Here is a 19,145-nt window from a genome sequence, read left to right as displayed (position 1 = left end):
AATTACAGTCTGTGAATTAAACTAAGGGCTTCAGATTTTGCATCTGCAAGTATTGAGGAGCCTGGAATTAGTGTTCTCTTTAGAGGGTCAGCAGGGAGCGTCCAGTTTAATTTTCTTTGTTTGTGGTGTTTACAAAATAACCTTGTGGAGTTGGGAAACCAGTTGCTCTAAGCCATGCTCCCTTCTTGAGTACGTGTAGTTTTCTGCTAAGCTCTTTCTTTAGAATGAATCGCTGCATTTCATAGTTCTCTGTGTGTCTCCGAACAGAAGATGTAGATGGACATGAGCATGCACCTTTGTGTGTTTAACACACCTTTGCAGCTTCCACGAGCATTTGCAGATTGTGTGGATTGTTCTCCGCAGGCAGAATTGAAGGCACCGGCGTTGCTTGCGAGTCGAGAACTGGAGCGCAATTCCCTCTCTTTGCTTCAAGAAAAACTTGGAAGAGCTTTGCTTCTGGCTTTCCAAAAACATATTTGAAACATAACTCAGTGGCAAGCCTTGTTTTGGAAGTGGCCTCACTCCAGCAATGGTTTTGTTGAGTCTGTTTATCCCAATTCCTTCCCTGGCTTAATAGGCTGAGAAAGAAAAACTGCTGTGTGTGGGTGGTTGAAAATGGCCCATATGGATATTGCTGTAATTTGTGTTTCATAAATAACGGTAGCTTGTGCGTAAGCCTGTAATTGACTGAAAATGCATTAAAAGATAGTGCGAACCACACAAACTGCTACTTAAAATCTATAGTGGGAGTCAACCAGGGGAGACTTCTTGGTGGGAGATGGGGAGGCTTGCAAACTCTGTGCAACTTAAACACTGCATTTCAGATATGCTAAAAATTAGTTTTGCTAAACATTTACTGAACAATGCAAAATTCCTTAAATAGTTGAGAAAATAAAGCTGTCTTGTCTGCACCGGGGCCAGGTGATGGATGCTCAGAGCAACAGTATTCTTTCCAAATAGCTGCGGCGTTAATTACGGCCTGTGTCTGGAGAAGAAGAAATCAATCTGTGAGTGGGAGGTGGAAGGGCAGGGGCGGGAGGGAGATTAAACCATCCAAATTCCAGAGAATTCCAGTGTTTTGTGTCAGGAACATTTCTGGACTCTCCGTGGCTGCGTGGGAGCTACTCTGGAAGCTCCTTTTGCTCCTGGAGCTGCTGAACTCGCTGCTGCTCCGAGCGCTCCTATTTAGTCATATTGCTTAATTTGTTCTTAATTGGGCTCAACAGCAAGCTTGCTAAAGCGGAGTGCTGCCTGTGCTTTGACTTTGGGTGTGCAAATGGAGCTGTTGGAGGGTGAGGCGCCTGGGAGGGCACGGAGAAGGAAAACAGACCTCAGGAAAACTTGTTAACATTCCTGCACTAACTATCCCATTTGCAACACGCTTTTTAGTTGTGTTTTTTTTTCCTTAGTCACAAGTCAGTAAATCTAGTTCTCCTTTAAAGAAACGGTTTTGTAATTCTCACCAGATCATTCGATATTTAAATATCTTTGCAGTCCAATACATTTACTTTCTTGTTAAAAGAAGTCACGTGTTTGCCAGTTGGCCAAATATCATATTTAAAGAAGCTGTGACTTCATTTTTGTTTAGCTCTTCAAACTTTTACTTTGGAATTTGAAAGTGATTTTTAGTGTTTTCCAGACACTCTTCCATCCCCACAGCTTCACCTCTGAAAATATACAGTTGGAGCTGAACAAGGGAGATATTCCCTCCCATTGTAAATTTAAAATATCCAAGGGGAAATTATAACGTAAAGTGATTTGCTCTTTGTTTTGTTACTTCAAGTTGAATGCTATGGGAATGACGTGAAGATGGGCAAGATTTGTTGTGTTGTTGTGATTCCTTTGGAGCTGCTTTCTTACTCAAGAAATCGCATTATGCAATTCAACTGAAAGCTTTTTGGTGAATCTCTAATGGTTTGGGGTTTGCGGTGGTGATGGTCCTGTTCTTTGGTGATTACTGAATGATAACTCTGTCTCCAACATGAGGAAAACCCTTGGGAAAACTTAACATTGCTGGGACACCAAGGTCCCTAAGTAAGCTGGAATGGGTGGAAATTGCCACATTTAAATGGCGGTTATTTGGTTATTACCGAAATTGCTGTTGGTGGTGTTGTTACAGACTATCAGTGATGAAATGATGGTTACTTGGTAATTGTTGTGCGTTCTGCTGGGAATAAAGCACGAAATATGTCTTTTGGTTTTGGTCTTCTCTAGATAAGTAAATTTTTCAGAAAAATGTATATGTATATTCTTTTTTTTATCCTTGGATAAAGCCCCACTTTGTGGGGATGAGCAACCCACTGCTTTTCTCTGCTCCTTCATCTGGGGGACTGAGTTGGTTTTACCCAAATATCTGTTGTATACCTGCGGGTCATGGACCAGCCTCTGGAAATCTGGTACAAGCCAATGAACTCTCCGAGGATCCCAACCAGCCGTATCTGTCTGGATATGTGAATGAAATGGAGCCCTCCCCAAAGTGGCCCGTGGTGTCCTTGATCATCTGTGATCTGGCTGTGCTTGCCAAGTGTAAACTGCCTTTTTAAAACAAGCTCCTTTTTTAATCATTTGTGCTGAAAAAGGACTTTGAGGCTTCCTGTGCAGATAGGACTTTTGTGTTGTGCGCGGGATCTTTTGAGTCCCTGGTGAATAAACACAGCTGGCTGTTTTTGGGAAATGGACTTAACATCTTTGCATCAAAGCTGTACAAATAAGGCAGCAAGCTGTACTGAATTATTAGACAACATTTTCTGACTTCTACACACTGCCTTAGGAGCGATCAAACGAAAAAACGCGTTTCTTACGAGGCCGCCTTCAGCTTGTGAAGGGGAAAATGAGTTTCCCCTTCTCCCTGCAGTCCCCCTCTTTGGAAATATGACTAAAACAAGTAGCCTCGATGACTTATCAATGTTGGATTATCGTGCAATCATTTACTGGGCAGCCTTTTGCTGTCCGGGGCCGCCCACGCGCGGGAGTCAATGGTGCCTTTGTTCGGGAGCGCCGGAAGAATGCATGAGCTAATGGGGTGGTGGGAGTTTGCCGTTCACCCTGGGCTGTGCTCATTCCCCCGGTGTCCCAAACCCGTTTCCTTCCTCTGTCCCTGTCTTAGAAAAAGCAACACGTGTTTATATCTCTGTGGGGCTTTCTTAAAACCCTGTCTCTGGTGGAGCTCTGCATGCAAAAATCTTGGGTTTGTGATGACATTGCGTTAAAACGTTGCGAACCTTTCTTGTTCATGACTTACATGCCTGACTCTCTAGACTCTTCAGATGAAGACAGAGAAATAAACCTGAGGTTTATTATTAGAATAATAGAATCATTTCAGCTGGAAGAGGCCCTCAGGATCATCAAGTCCAACCATAACCTAACTCTAGGACTAACCCATCTCCCTAAGAACCTTGTCTAAATGTCTTTTAAACCCCTCTAGGGATGGTTACTCCACCACTGCCCTGGGCGGTTTGTGTTCCCATAAGGGCCACTACTCAGCATTTGAGAGCTCGTCTGTGCTCCCACGTGGAGTTATTTCCCCAGTGAAAATCATCAGAAAGTGAAAATCTTGCATCTTCTTCTTTTCAGACCCTGGATTCCATTTGCTTGTGCAATACCAGTGTTCTCGTCTTCTCCTCCTCCTCCACAAACATTCCCAGAAAAACTAGGGTGTAGTTGTAGCAGACGTTTGCTCCAGTACTACAATAATTTCTTGCTTTCTCTCACAAGTTTGGCTTTTCCATGCACATGTGATGCAAGCAACATAACTTACCGCTTATGTGTTTTGCAGGTGTTGGACTGTTGTTTAATCAAACTTTTTTTATTCCAAAAGAGCAAGTTGCTCAGGATGTTTCTCGCTCTCCTCCCTTCCTTATAAACACTGTCCTGCTCTGGTGCCCATCTGCATGCTGGAAAATCCTTTCCTGTTCCACGAGGTGGGTTAACTCTTTGTCCTTAAATGTTCCTCTCTCACCTGCAGCCCCTGTGCTCCAGGAAAGAAGCCTCCGGGAGGGTTTCCAGAGTGGGAGGCTGAACAAAACACTGCAATAGCTGAGAGCTTGGAGTAGTGGTTGACTCAAGAAGCAGTGATGAGCCTTGAGCAAGGTCTCGTGAACTCGCCGGTGTCTGTCTGCTGACATCAGTGTTTCCATCCCTTGAATTCATGTGAGGTTCCAGTGTTTGTGCTGCCCTTTGCAGGTGCACGTAGTGTAAGAGTGGAAGGTGCTGTCTCCTGCTATGGCCAGGAGCTCTTTAGTTTATTTGTCAAAGCGGAGTGTTCATGTCTTGAAGCTGCGGAGTGAGTCTGTCTGCTCATAGCTGGTCCAGCACTGCGCTTGGTGTTGGAGAGGTTTGATGGTTCAAGATGAGCAGAGTTGTGATTGGAGTAAGGGTGAGTGGCATGGAGAACATTCCAGTCTAGTAAACTGGGAAAGCTGGCCTTGTTTCCTGGGAATGATGAGGAAACAGGTCAGACGAGAGCAGAAAGAAATGCCAGCAGTAGTTTGCTTGCTCTCTGTCAAAATGGAAATGAAATCCAACCAAAAAGTAATGAGCAGGCTGGTATTTTTTGCTGGTTTGTTTTCAATTCTTTTAACTTTTACTTACACAAATAGGTTGTCAACAAGTACCTGTGTGGAAAGCAAGCTGCCTTGAAACAGGAGCCAACCAAAAGAGAAACGGAGCGAAGTTTTAACCGTTTCATTACTGCTCAGTGAATTTTGTTGAAAACAAATCTGCAAAGCCTTGGTTCCTTTGCCCAGGACAACCTTCTCGGGTGGATTTTCCTCTTTTTTTTTCCTGGGCAGCAAAACTCTGTGGCTGCATTTTAAAGCTCAGTGCTGGGAGGATGCACCAAGGGACCGCAGAAGGTGCAGAAGGGGCAGTGTGATTTCATCCACCGTGCAGGGGATGTGGGTGAACCGATAATGAAGGAGGCGAGAGCGTCCTCTGGGCTTATCTCATCCAGGCATCTGCTCACAATTCAGTGCTTGTAGTCGGCTGTGCCAGCTGGTGGGACCTTTTCCTGATGTAAATTATCCATCCATTCTGAGGGATCTGAACACAAGGAAGCCTTTTGTGTGTAGGAACAAATTCCTAACTTGGGGGGAAAAGGGAGGAGTTTCTAAAGATCTAAATAGCATTTGCTTACGTTTCTCCAGTCTATCTTTATGGTTTTCAGCGTTGCGTGTTTCCTGATAGCCCTTGGGATACAGAATTGGGCGATAACCCTGCTGAAGAAGGGCTTTACCTGCTGATGGCACCTGAGATCGGCCCACAAAGTGTTCCCTGCATTGAACATCACAGAACATTTCCAATGCTGCTGCTGCTGCCTCTGCAGGCATCCAGACTTGTTCACTGTTTGAATCTCTAATTGCAATACTATGTTGAAGGCGTATGCTTGCTTACTTAAGAGGAAGATATTAGGGGCTTTCTACATCAGCCCATATTATCAAAAGGGGCTGGTTATTTTGTCACCTTGTCTCTTGCTTCATGCCTCTGAAAAGATGCAGTTTAAAAACATGTGGCTTGTGATTTTGAGCTCTGGATGCTTTAAAGACGTGTCAGGTTGCGCTCCTGAGGTGCTGAGTTTGCGGTTGCCAATTACTGTGCATCTTCTTTTTACTAATGAACTTTTGTAACGAACATCCAGAGTTCTTACTGCAAAATAGATCTGCTGCTTCTCAGTATGCAGACAGAAATCTTATCTGATACTTGACACTACCAGGCACTTCTAAGCCAAACTGAGATCAAAATAATTACCAGCTTCTAGAAACAGGAGAAAATAAATGTTTCATTTGGAAAACTAAATGTTAAAACTGCCTTTCACCTGGTTATTGCTGTTATTGTTTCTCAGCATAACAGCAGTACATGTTTATTTAGCCCTACAAGAACTTGTAGGCTTGTTTTTGCTAGAAAAAGGCTCTGCGACTGTGGAGAGCCCTGCTAGCTGCCAGGCTGCTCAGCACAGCTTTTACATTCGGTATGAACAGGGGGAAACCGCATTTCAACACTGTGTCAGCTGGTCCTGGGTAAACTCCATTGTTCCGGCAGTATTTACCCACGGCAAGCTGATAGGGCGCTGGCATTGGGCCGCTCTGTGTGCATTAACTGCATTCCTCTTTAATGCCATTAACAGGATTTCTCAAGTAGTTACAGTGCCAGCTGAAAGAAATGGCTTTCACCTGGGTTGCTCGGTCGGGAGGGTTTTGAATGCGTTTTCTTTGGCCCACCGCATAAAACCGATGGAGAAAAAGGAGGGTCCTTTCCGTCTAGCACAAGGGGTTTCTATGGAAGGTGCTTTTTTGTGCCACCCCGAGTGCTGTTTGCACGTGTGGTGCCTTTAGCTGCGCTGGAATTTTTGCGTGGAGCGGTAGGAGACGTTGTCAGGGAACAGGGGCCGTAATCCAGTTATACTGGAGAGGGAAAAAAAATGAACTCATTATTTTTTGGGACACGCAGGCTGTGACCTGGCATTGCTGCTAGAGCAGAAAGTCGTGTGTGTGGAGTAAGAGCACGTGCCTGGCCCCTTCATTCCCAGGATTCTTTCGAAGCGTTTCCTTCCCGACATCATCTGGATGAAGCCTGAACATAAGGTTTTTTGCTTCACGCTAGAGGAATGCAGTACTAGTAGGAGAGGACTAACCTCCTCAAGTTGAATTAGCAGAGTGTTCTCCACAATTCAGTTGACACAATTTAATTGAATGATCTTTGTGCTGTTGGCTCTTATTTTTTTTCTTAATTTCCCCCGCCTTGACTCATGGAACAGCTGTCCTTGCCTGCTGTCTTCACTGTTATCAGTCGTCATAAAAATTGCCCAAAGAAATCCCACCAGGGCAGACTCTCAGCCTCATATTCTGCTTTATTTTAGCACCTAAGCTCAAAGAAAACTTTCCCATCAAGCTGATGACAGCAGTAGCACTGTGATAGTAGGTCTGGTTTTAGTTGCTGCCCATCCATGGTGTTGGTGAAGTTCTCGGACAGGCTGGCAAGCTGCAGGTTGCCACATCTACTAGAGGTTTCCTGCAGAAGAACAAGGAGGCGTTTGCTGCTGGAGCTCCCTGACTTTACTGGGAAAGCCGGGGAGTATATTCTGGGTTTGGATTGGCAAAGATCTTTATACATGCCTGGCCTGTGGGCTCATCTCAGGTGTGTTCACCTGGAGCTCACGCCTTTCACCTCTGGAGCATCTTTGAGAAGAGACCATGTAGCTATGGGAAACCTGTGGGGGAGTGATTTATACACCTGATGTCTGCTGCTTGTCTCACATTGAGATTTATATTAAACCCACTTCCAACTAAAAGGAAACAGGGTTAATCATCTCCTGTGTTGGGCAGCGAGGGGAGGCTAAGACTGAGCTGCACTACGGTGTTAAATGTTGATCCTTTGGAGTTTCTAGCTGTTGTGGAAGCAGTTTGGCATTAGTGGTGTGATGGCTTCTCACTTGTCTTCCGCATGTAAGAGGATCACATTAAATAACTTGACCCAAAACTACCAGGGAGCTAGTACCGCACAAGAGCCACAGATCAGGAATGTCTGCTTTCCAGTCTTGTGCTTGGCTCATCTGTAACCTCACACGTGATATAAATAGGAGAGGAGATTTTGTGGGAAGTATCGGGGGATTTGTGTCTGTACAAAGCCCCAGCTGTCTTGCATGTCACACGCAGACTCTTTGGTACGTTGGGGTATCAGCAGATTTCTTTGCCTTTAAACACAGGATTGATCTTATTTTTTTTATCCTTGCAGCATGTAGGTGTAAGTTTTTTGGGTGCTGTGTGTCTGGGTTTTTTCCGGTATGTTGAATTCTGGACCCTCTGCTGTGCTTCTCTTGCTACTTTGGTGTTTCCAGCAGCCAGAAAGGACAAAGGGCTTTGGGTACGATGTAGCTAATGGAGACTGGTCCTGGTCTAACCAGTGAGTATCACAGGAGCTGGAACTGTGATTTCTGACTCGAACCTGACCCATTGCTCTCAGGTTTTGTACTTGTGCTCTGAGACACACACTGTTCTTGTTGCCTGGTGCCGCCTGGTCCTCTTTAACTTGAGAAGAGAGCCTGTCTTCAGCAGGTGCAAAGCCTCATGTTAAAATTTAACACGATGGAGTTAATTAATTTTACAAGTTGAGGTTAAACCCATGTGACTTAGGCAGAAATAACCTGTTTCTCAACTGGTTGAAACTGTTCTATTAGGGTTTTTTTTGGCTTGACGAAGGGACCAGTGATGGCTGCAACCTCTGCTCAGAGTAGTGTTTGTCTTGGAGGCGGCGGGTGCGTAAAAGAGTGTGGCAGGGACTAAACGCCCGAGGTTTTGTTCCGGACAAGCCTCACGTTGTTTTAGCAAGTTCCCTACGTGCGCTGGGGTGTCCTGATTGTACCCAGCCTGCTTGCCGAGGTGCAGCAAGCACAGCTGACGTGCAGCTGTGAATCTCCTCCTGGGAACAGGCCACGGGTATGGCAGAGGAATGAGGCTGAAGCCTGCTGGGGTGCTTTTCCCCAAACTGGAGTTTCTCGGGGGTCTTGGAGACTTTGATCATATGGTCTGCAAAACTTAAGCTTTGCTTTGTCTTGCCCCGGGGAATGAGTAGAAGAGGGTATCCTCACTGGTGGAGGAAAGGCTTCACAAGTAGCAGAAGGAGATTGGGATGTTTTCTATTTAGGGAAGAGGCAGAGGTGCAGAACAGGCTCTGTGGTGTGACTCTAACCTCTCTGGTTAATACGGTTTCTCCCATATGTGTATTTGGAAGAAGTATTACCAAATGGTGTGGTTAGCTTGGACCTGGCCTTAGATACATTACACCAGTTTGTAAGGGGTAAGGGCACCGCTGGTGGTGTCTGCTGAAAAGAATTACAGCTTATGAGATAAGTGTTTGGTTGCTCAGATGTCTGTAGGTGTTTTTATTTATCTACTCAACCTGCCCTTGACTTCTGCCTTTGATTCCTTCACCTCCTTTTTGCTGGGAGATACAGTATGTAGGACTGGAGGAGATACTTCTGTTGCTGCTGGACATCCTGCTGGACAGTACTGGAGATGTTTCTTCCAAAGAGAGAGTTGCTGTGCAGCTCTGTCCATTCTTCCCATTTTAAGTTGGAGTTTTTCCTCATGTTCGTCTTCTCTTATCCGCAGGAAAGGCCTTTGACATTACATATGTGCGTCTGAAGTTCCACACCAGCCGGCCGGAGAGCTTTGCTATCTACAAACGCACCAGGGAAGACGGCCCGTGGGTACCGTACCAGTATTACAGTGGCTCCTGCGAGAGCACCTACCGCAAGGTCAACCGTGGCTTTATTCGGACTGGGGAGGACGAGCAGCAGGCACTCTGCACGGATGAGTTCAGTGACATCTCCCCTCTCACCGGGGGCAACGTGGCCTTCTCAACGCTGGAGGGACGTCCCAGCGCCTATAACTTTGATAACAGCCCCGTGCTGCAGGTACGTGAGCAGGACTAAGTCAGCAGGGTAGCTGGCTGCACTACAGACCCTATTTGTACTGAAAGGCCCTCGCACAGGTGAGTTGGGACGTACAATCCGAAGAGGTGCTTTTGAAGGAAGACGTGAACTTTCTTTATGGTACTAAAAAGCAAAAGCGGTGACATTGAGGATGATTTGTCATTAGGCATCATGGAAGTCTTTAGAGGGTGGATGCGAATCTCTGCCTGCTTAGAAAGCAGCTCTGGGTGTTTTGCTGTTGTTTCAGATATAAGGACAGAGGAATGTAAAGCCTAAGTCAAATGAATATTTGAGGTGTCTTCATGCATATTTTGAGCACAAATATTTAAGAAATGCATGATTCTTCTAAACAAATAAAGGGTTATTGGGAACCCTAACCTGTTCTCTTACATGTGTTGGGGTGGGCGAGCTTGATTTTGTCCATAGTATTTGTTTTCTCTTACAAGCAGCTTGGTGAGGGCGTTCAGTTGGGGCTTTTCTTGTTGTTAGCATTTGCAGTGCTGCTTGGGCACTGGTCAAGAGCATACTGGGAGCACCAGTTTGTCCAATTTACTCGCCACTTTGTGTATTCTGCTTGGTGACTTCTCTAGTCCCCTGAAATGGAAAAGAACCTTGTTGGTGTAGCTGGCCCTTGCAGAGAACAGGATCTACTCGTCAAGGTGAACAGAGAGATTTTGAATTAATGACAGGGCATATAATTTTCTGGTAAGTTTCTCTATTTGAGGAATAGAGACATGGCCACCGGTTTCCTATAAATATGTACAAACCGCTGGCGTTGCTTTTCAGAACTGAATTAAACTTATATTTCGTGCGCAGCATTTCCATGTGTTTATGTCAATGTTTGTAATTCAGTAAATCTTCTTACTGTACTGGTTAAGCAGTGACGCGGGTGCAACGCAGTTGTACATACAAGGATGTTTTTCTCCTTTTTTTTTTATGGTGCTTGAAGGAAAAAGACATTTGCAAAAGCTGTAATAAAACCAAGGTGTGCTAACAACAATCGGTGGCTGAAGGTGGTGTGAAATTTGGGGACGGGCTGCATGTGCTGGCTGTTGCAGGAGGAGGGTAGGGTACTGTGGTGAAGATGCTGTGTAAATATTATAGAAAGCTCTTATGTTTTAAGTTGGAGCTACCTGTCTGTTTTTCTTCCTCAGCCTCCCCCAGCCTCGTTCGTCGGTGTCTTTTTGTCTGATGTACGTCCGCAAATGAGCGTACCCTAAAGCTTTTCCCATTCGTGCTGTCAGATAGATACATACAATTTGTAAGCGTGTGTAATTGCCTGCACTGCGCTTTTTGCTGCCCAGCTGAGAGCAGCCAAGAGACAAAGAGGCACTGAAGAGGTACCTGGGGAGGAGCAGGGTCCAAAACCACATCCGAACCAAGAGGATGGGTTTTAAGGCCTCTTGTGCTTCGGCGGTGCAGAGGGGAAATTGATGACGAAGGAGCTTGCTGACTGATGAATGACTTTGTAAATACACCTGCTAATGACCTGGCGCTCATACGCTCTTGAGGGGGATGTTTGATGTTTAATCTGATGGGATTTCTCTCTGCTCTAGGAATGGGTGACGGCCACAGATATTAGAGTGACCCTCAATCGTCTGAACACGTTTGGAGACGAAGTTTTCAATGACCCAAAAGTTCTCAAGTCTTACTACTATGCGATTTCTGATTTTGCTGTGGGTGGTAGGTGAGTAGACAATAAACCTCTGTACTTATTTAAAGCTGTTGGTCAGGATTACTAGAGTGCTCTAAAAATTGTGATTATACTCACATGGTACCATTAGGCTCTGGTCTTTATTGACTGTCCTCAACCAAAAATGCAGCAGAATGAATCTTATGAAGCTTGCAAATACTGTGTATAATCTCATGTGGCTACAATTTCAGGTAGACAGAAATAAAGTCTACTTTTTTCCTTGATTAGTTCAAATGTCAAGTGATGTGGGAGGGCAGAGGGTGAAAAGACTGACAAAAATGTAAAACAAAAGAAAAAAAAACCACACAACTATTTTCTACTGTGTTCTTTGTGTGGTTTTTAATGTGTTATTAATTGTTTTCTGCCTACATCTGTGGCTTAGAATAACAGTAAGTAGAAAATCTCAACGTCTCTGCTTCACATGTATTTTGGGAGCGATCTCCTCTGAAGATCTGATGCACTGGACAGTACCCTCGTTGTACGTTCTTTTTGCCAGAGCATATTGTAGAATACTTGAATATTTTGCTGGTGATAAAATGTTTTAATAAACAGAGCTGAGGCCAGTGCAGTGTGTTGGGCTGTTGGTACAGCGTGTTGGGCTGCAGGGAGCAGTCCTGAGACCAGGATTTGACAACATGGGGATTTGCACTGGCTGCACCACTGGTCTGTGTAGGTCCCTGGGCTTCTGTGTTAGTCACCTTCGTGCTATTTAATTTTTACTGATACAAGCACATGGCTGTGCCTTTTCCTGAGGTGAGAGAAGCTGCAGAGAATATACTGGCCTAAAGCTAACAAAATCTTTGCTTCTCCTACTCAGCATATTCTGTTTTAGTGACAGATTGTGAAGGAGTTGGTTAATGTTCTCACGTTTCTAAATGCCTACCTTGATCTTGCTACACTTGTTTATCTCAGGGAATGGTTTGGGTTGAAGGGACCTTCCCAGCTCCCCCGGTGCCACCCCTGCCATGAGCAGGGACATCTTCACCCAGATCAGGTTGCTCAGAGCCCCGTCCAGCCTGGCCTGGGATGTCTCCAGGGATGGTTCATCTACTGCCTCTCTGGCCAACCTGGGCCAGGCTCTCACCACCCTCAGAGGCAACAATTTCTTCTTCATATCCAATCTAAACCTGCCTTCTTTCAGTTTAAAATAATTACTTGTTGTCCTGTCACTACAGGCACTGGTAAAAAGTCTCTGTCCATCTTTCTGGTAAACCCCCTTTAGGTACTGAAAGACCTCAAAAGTTCTCTCTGGAGCCTCTTCTTCTCCAGGCTGAAAAACAGGAGTTGTGGTCTCACTTCTGTTGCGATCACCTGCCTTCGAATTTGTCTCATCTCATATTTTCACACCTGGGTTTTGCTTTTGGGATCGCTCTGCGAGTGACCTAGATCCTTGGAATTTCAATACCCGTTCCTTGTCTCTTGTTAACCAGATGCAAATGTAACGGCCACGCCAGTGAGTGTGTGAAGAACAACCTTGGGAAGCTGGTCTGCAACTGCAAACACAACACCTTTGGGGTCGACTGTGAAAAGTGTCTCCCTTTCTTCAACGACCGTCCGTGGAGGAGAGCGACGGCAGAGAGTGCCAATGAGTGCTTGCGTACGTACAGCCACGCTCGACAGGAACAGCTTTGTTGGCATCCAGAAGCTGGCCCTGCATGGTTTGAAGTTGTCTCACTTGCAGTCAGCCAGGGTTAAGCACAGTTCTGGTGTTTTTCAGCAGAGTTTTTGTGGGACTGATGGTCATTCCAGTCCCATCCTATAAGAGCTTTCTGGTAGATCCCTAGAAAGGAGCATCTCCATTCTGGAGAAGGATGGGAGTCACCTTTAGGAAAGAGGTGTGCTGCCAAAATGTACAGGCTTGTGCTTTATAGGACCCATTGGGGAAAAAAAATGTATTTAGTATGCTGGAGCATAATTGCCTTTTAAAACACTCCTCATTTAGCATCTGCTGACTTCCTGTTGTATTTGAGTTATTAGTTTTAACAGTTACTTGTGGACTATTTTGTCCAATTTGGACACTGTTGCAAGAGTTCTGGGCCACAAACGCGGATCTCTGTGACCGAACGCCAGTTTATTTTGCTTGGTTTTGTGTTGCAGACCACAGCTCCTGGTAGTTTACTTTATAGGGAAGCTTTTTAGACAGAAAAGTGTTCTTCCTGTCTGACCTCTGTGTGTGTTGATCAATCCTAGCGGTCTGGTCAAATGGTACAAACCAGATCTCCTGCTCCTGGGATTACAAATCTGTCCACATCCGGGGGAGAAACTCTCCTTGCAGCAGGGAGTCAGCCCTTGCCATTATCTTCTCATACTTGTTTGCGTGACTGTGATCGGTGTTGCTGTGTAGGAGGGTGGTGTTTTGGCTGCAAGTGGCAGGCCAGTGTGGAAATGAGTGGGGTAGAAAATGCTGGTTTTCTTCTGGATGTAGGTGAGAGTGGTCTGGAGGAGCTTGTTTCATCTTTACAGCCTTGCTTCCCCCGTTTTGGTTGGAAAAGACCCCTCAGGGTCATTGAGTCCAACCATAACCCACCCCTGGCACTGCCCTATGTTCCTGAGAACCTCATCTCCATCTGTTCAACCCTCCAGGGATGGTGACTCCACTACTGCCCTGGGCAGCCTGTTCCAATGCCCGACAGCCCTTTGAGGAAGAAATTATTCCCAAGATCCAACCTCCACCTCCCCTGGCGCAACTTGAGGCTGTTTCCTCTGGTCCTGGTGCTTGTTCCTGGGGGGCAGAGCCTGACCCCACCCTGGCTCCAAGCTCCTCTCAGGCAGTTCAGAGGTCAGAAGGTCTCCCCTCAGCTCCTGTTCTCCAGCTGAACCCCCCAGGTCCCTCAGCCGCTCCCATCACACTTGTGCTCCAGCCCCTCACCAGCTCCGTTCCCTTCTCTCAACTCGCTCCAGCACCTCAAGGGCTTTCTTGGTGTGAGGGACCTAGAACTGCCCCCAGGATTGGCAGTTTGGCCTCCCCAGGTCCCAGCACAGGGATGGTCACTGCCCTGGGCCTCCTGGCCACACCAGTGCTGGTACCAGGCAGGATACTGGTGGCCTCTTGGCCACCTGGGCACACGCTGACTCATGTCCAGGCCCTGTCACCAGCACCCCCAGGTTCATTTCTGTGGAGGAGTTTTCCAGCCGCTCTTCCCCAAGCCCAGAGCGTTCACAGGATTGTTGTGACCCAAGCGCAGGACCTGGCTATGCTTTGCGTGGTGGGTTTTGTGATGGGGGCGCCTGTCTGGACACACCATTCACCAACGGAACCCTTGTCCCTGCAGCTTGTGACTGCAACGGGAGGTCGCAGGAGTGCTACTTCGACCCCGAGCTGTACCGCTCCACAGGCCACGGGGGCCACTGCTCGGGCTGCTCAGGGAACACGGCTGGCGCGCACTGCGAGCGCTGCAGGGACAGCTTCTATCGCCTGGGCAGCGAGGAGGAGTGCCTGCCCTGCAGCTGCAACCCCGTCGGTAAGTAGTGCCAGCAAACGGTTCTGCTTGCAAACTTCCCTGCGCAAAAGCCAGCTCTTCTCTCAGTTATGCAGCTGATTGCAAACTATGGGGTAAAAAGAGGGGTTTTTTTGTTCTTCCTTCCTTTTTTTTCTTTTTCCTGCGTACTAAACGCTTATTAGGTTGTATTTTAGCTTAAATTGTCCTTGGATCGAATTGGGATTACAGTGGCGGGTGCAGATGGTTCACCCCTGTGGCGTTTACTCCTTCAAATATGTTCTGAAATAGATATTTTCATTTTTGATGTTTTTGTCCCCGCTGCGTGTGTTACCCTGGACACTCCCAGCACTGAAGAACTCATTTAAATTCTTAATAAACAAGATGATGTGAGCGGATATTTCTGGAAGTTGGCCACACTGAGGAATTGTAGTGAACTTTAGCCACATCAGTTTCTCCTACTGAGTGTCCAAGCACTATAAATACAAACCAGTGAAACCTTAAGCATAAAAGGGGGTGGGGGTGGAAAGAAAAACGAAGTAAACTCAAAATATGGAGTTAAACTCCTGTAAAAAAAATAAATGAAGAAAAATATTCTGGCAAGAGAACAAATCTCTTGTCCTAAAGGGAACCACTTGACCTGTATGGAGTGATCCCATAATTACACCAACCCACAGCAAATAAGGGGCAAGGAGACAAAAGGGTAACAGATAATAAGATATGATGTGAGGTTCCAAAATAGAGTAGCTGGAATAAGTAATTGCTTGCAGCATGCCCTAAAAGCAGCCAGGGAGAGGTCTGCCAGGCTACGTCTCCTCTCTAATTTGGTCGGAGAGTTGAACAGTTGTGAAATTTTTGACCAAGAAAGGCCTCTTTCTCTCTCCGTCTGCTTTCCCAGGTCCTCGTGTCGGACCTTATTTTAAGAGGGGTCTTTAAGGACAGTTTTCAAAGGGCTTTATAACTCAGCCGTCAGCTTGTATCCCGTGGCACACCAGCACCCAGAGCGTATTGGAAGCCCCTGGTTTGGTTTAGGTTGCTGATTTTTTTCCAAATACTGTTGTTTTCCTAAATAACCATAAGTGGGACTGCAAAGAGGATTTGAACTTTGGCTGTATATGGTAAAGGTTCTGTGAGCTCTTCTGTCCTGTCCAGCCAAATCATCGTATAACTCTTCACTTTGCTATAATCTTCTGGTGTGGATTGAAGTGGAAAGAAGCAACTATTTCTGTATATTAAAATAATTTTTTCCTGGTAATTAACTCTTACAGTGCTGACAACTCCTAGGCTGCTAGCTACGCTGGTGCTTGGGAGAGAGCATTTTGTCTGCCTCGGATTAAAGAAACCTGCTGGTTTTTGTGCAAGTCTGCTTGAACAGAGCAGTACTGAGGAACATGTCCTGCCAGAAAATGAGAGTTTTGCTGGAGAGGGTTAATAGTGACACACGCAGCCTCGCTCCGAGGAGGTGGTTTAGTCCTTAAATCCAACTTGGGAATCAAGAGAGGAAATTGGAGCGTGAAAGGGAGAGGTCAGGATATCCCCCGGCAAAGGGGGAGATGGTGATTAGAAGGAACACACGGGGTTCAGGGAATAAAATCTCAGAAATGGTGCATTGCAGGGTAAAACAGGCATGGAATTAAAGACGTTACATGCAAAGGTAACACTGAAGATGAAACAGGAATAAGGACAACAACTGGAAGTTAAAATTATATTTATTTATAAAAAGGGTGGTTGGTAGGAATAATTAAAGCTGAATATAGTTTGGGAGACTAGGTAAGGATTCATCTCTCTAGAGGTGCCAGGGGAAACATCCCTGTGAACTAGAGGCAGTCTCTAGGTAAGCTTGAAGCTGTGCTCCCTGCTTTATTTTCTTGCTGATTTTGTAGAGCTGCAAGAGCTGCGGGCTGGCAGACCGGGCTGGTTTTGAGGTGCCTGTCCCCTCTGTCCCCGCAGGCTCCCTCAGCACCCAGTGCGACAGCTACGGCCAGTGCAGCTGCAAACCCGGCGTGATGGGCGAGAAGTGTGACCGCTGCCAGCCAGGCTTCCACTCCCTCTCTGAAGCCGGGTGCAGGTAAACGGGACTGCTGCTCTCTGAAAGAAAAAACAGGTGCCTTTTTAAAGTTTTCTCTGCCTGTCTCTGAATGAGTTATCCTCTCTCCTGGCTCCTTCAGGCCGTGTTCCTGCGATCTGGCCGGCAGCACCGGCGAGTGCAACGTCGAGACGGGACGGTGTACATGCAAGGACAATGTCGAAGGCTTCCACTGCGAGAGGTGAGGTTCTCTTCCTGTGGCTTCATTTCAAGAATGAGAAGCATTTGAGTGATGGCCTGAGGTAAGCATTGGGGAAATTAATTCTCTTTCCTTCGCTTCATCAGATGCAAACCTGGATTCTTCCATCTGGATTCCTCCAATCCAAGGGGCTGTACTCCCTGCTTCTGTTTTGGACACTCTTCAGTCTGCACTAGTGCCGTCGGTTACAGTATCTACAGCATCACCTCCAACTTCCAGTTTGGTAAAGTTGAGCCTTCTTTTGTATCTCAAATCAGGCTGTAGACTCAAGTCAGAAGCGATTAAAAAAAAACCTGCTCCTTCTTGTCTGTGCAAGACCACAAACCTTGGGCAGGCAGGTCCAGGATCCCTCTTTGGAAGTGTTGCATTGCTGCTGAAGTTACGGGGAGCTTCCCAGTCTGCAGCTCGTTTGTTCAGCCAGGGAGGAATGAATTAACATGCACCATACAGGTGCAAGCAGGAATTGTAAACGTGAATCTTTTATAGCTTGAGGGAGGTGCTGGCAAGGGCATTTTCTCAATTTTAGAACCAAATCAGGAGTTTCTGATTGAGAGGGTTATAATTGCTTTATATTTGGGGTTTACATGACTCTTAGTAAAACACAGTTGTATTTCTGATGAGTCTGTAAGCTCAGGAGACATCTTTTTTTTTTTATACTGTCTGTTTCCTGGGTATGCATGTTTTCATGCTGTGTAGTCTGAAAAGAATGTCTTTTTAATTAAAAAGTTCCTCTGGAGAACAGTGAGTATGAAGTTTGAAACTTGCATCAGGTTGCAGGGGACTGCAGGTTTTCCCATCCCTGCTTAAGTCCTTTAGAAAACAAGATTTTGAACCCTACAACAGCTACTTGTTCAAGTCAGCACTTGAGTTAGGGGCTTAAATTGGAAAGATGATGATTGCTATCGATGTTCTTCTGCACATCTACTTTCTAAAGTCTGTTAGTGCTGGTGTACAGACTATAAATTAGTTGTATAGCAGCAGAGTGACACGGGAAGCGTGTGCAAAGCTGCGTCTTCAAAGGATGTTAATTCTTGCATGTTTGATTTTTTTTGTTTGGTTGTTTTTTTCCAGGAGAGGATGAGTGGCGTGCTGAACAGCGCGATGGCTCTGAAGTCTCGCTCCAGTGGAGTGCAGAGACTCAGGATATCTCTGTTATCTCGGACACCTATTTCCCCATGTATTTTGTTGCACCACGTAGGTCATTTGAGAATTGAGGCTTTCTGTGCTGTGGGTGCCCTTTCTGTTCTGTCCCCGAACTCTGAGGATTTCTTCCTCTTTCAGGCAAGTTCTTGGGCAACCAGGTTTTGAGTTATGGACAGAACCTGACCTTCTCCTTCCGTGTGGACAGACGGGACACACGCCTCTCCGCAGAGGACCTGGTGTTGGAAGGGGCTGGGCTGAGGGTGTCTGTGCCGCTCATTGCCCAGGGCAACCCCTACCCCAGCGAGAACGTGATAACCTACACCTTCAGGTGAGAATCACAAAGCGGTTGGGATTGGAAGGGACCTCTGGAGATCTTCTAGTCCAACACAGCTGCTAACACATGCTCACCAGAGCAGATCACACAGGATCGCATCCAGGCGGGTTTGAATGTCTGCAGAGGAGGAGGCTCCACAACCTCTCTGCGCAGCCTGTTCCAGGCACCTCACAGGAAAGAAGTTTCTCCTCTTATTTAGATGGAACCTCCTGTGTTTCAGTCTGTGCCCGCTGCCCCTCATCCTGTCGCTGGGCACCACGGAAAGGAGTCTGGTCCATCCTCTTGACACCCACCCTTGAGATATTTATCAGCATTGATAAGATCCCATCTCAGCCTTCTCCAGGCTGAACAGCCCCAGCTCTTTCCTCATAAGAAAGATGCTCCAGACCCCTCATCATCTTCATAACCCTCCAGTGGACTCTCTCTCCAGTAATTCCTTGTCCTTCTTAAACTTGGGAACCCAGAACTGGACAGAACTCTAGATGCGGCCTCACCAGGGCAGAGTAGAGGGGGCAGAGAACCTCCCTCGACCTCCTGGCCACACACATTTGCCTTCTTGGCCACAAGGCACGTTGCTGACTCTCCAGGCACGGTGGGGGCAGCTGGGACCCAGCTTGTGGTGCCTCTGCCCTCTTAGCCCTTGAGAAAACAAACAGCATTAATTTTAGCTTGGAAGAACCGTCTTATCAGGTTAATTTGGAGCTCGCTGTCTAGCAGCATTGCGTAAGTGTATGTGAAGTATGTTGCAATAGCATACCGCTGCTGGAAAGGGTGCGCTGAAAGGGCGCAGCTGTTAGCATCGGAAAGCTTTGCTGATGGTGTGTGG

General features: G+C 46.5%; 1 protein-coding gene across 1 annotated transcript in view; it reads left to right on the top strand.

Annotated features, from left to right (window-relative positions):
- The window catches only part of LAMC1 (laminin subunit gamma 1), a gene marked incomplete at its 3' end in the record, with an annotated part of 63,634 nt that overhangs the window by 31,313 nt on the left and 13,176 nt on the right, over nucleotides 1–19,145 (top strand). Inside the window, exons 2-10 of the mRNA XM_080349013.1 lie at nucleotides 9,105–9,409; nucleotides 10,984–11,114; nucleotides 12,551–12,717; nucleotides 14,393–14,581; nucleotides 16,508–16,625; nucleotides 16,726–16,824; nucleotides 16,929–17,065; nucleotides 17,914–18,036; nucleotides 18,124–18,313. Coding sequence (XP_080205139.1) covers nucleotides 9,105–9,409; nucleotides 10,984–11,114; nucleotides 12,551–12,717; nucleotides 14,393–14,581; nucleotides 16,508–16,625; nucleotides 16,726–16,824; nucleotides 16,929–17,065; nucleotides 17,914–18,036; nucleotides 18,124–18,313 — 1,459 coding nt within the window. The remainder of the gene's footprint in view (nucleotides 1–9,104; nucleotides 9,410–10,983; nucleotides 11,115–12,550; nucleotides 12,718–14,392; nucleotides 14,582–16,507; nucleotides 16,626–16,725; nucleotides 16,825–16,928; nucleotides 17,066–17,913; nucleotides 18,037–18,123; nucleotides 18,314–19,145) is intronic.

This window comes from Nesoenas mayeri (assembly GCF_963082525.1).
Source record: "Nesoenas mayeri genome assembly, chromosome: 8".
Taxonomy (NCBI): Eukaryota; Metazoa; Chordata; class Aves; order Columbiformes; family Columbidae; genus Nesoenas; species Nesoenas mayeri.
This window is presented reverse-complemented; position numbering and strand designations above follow the sequence as displayed.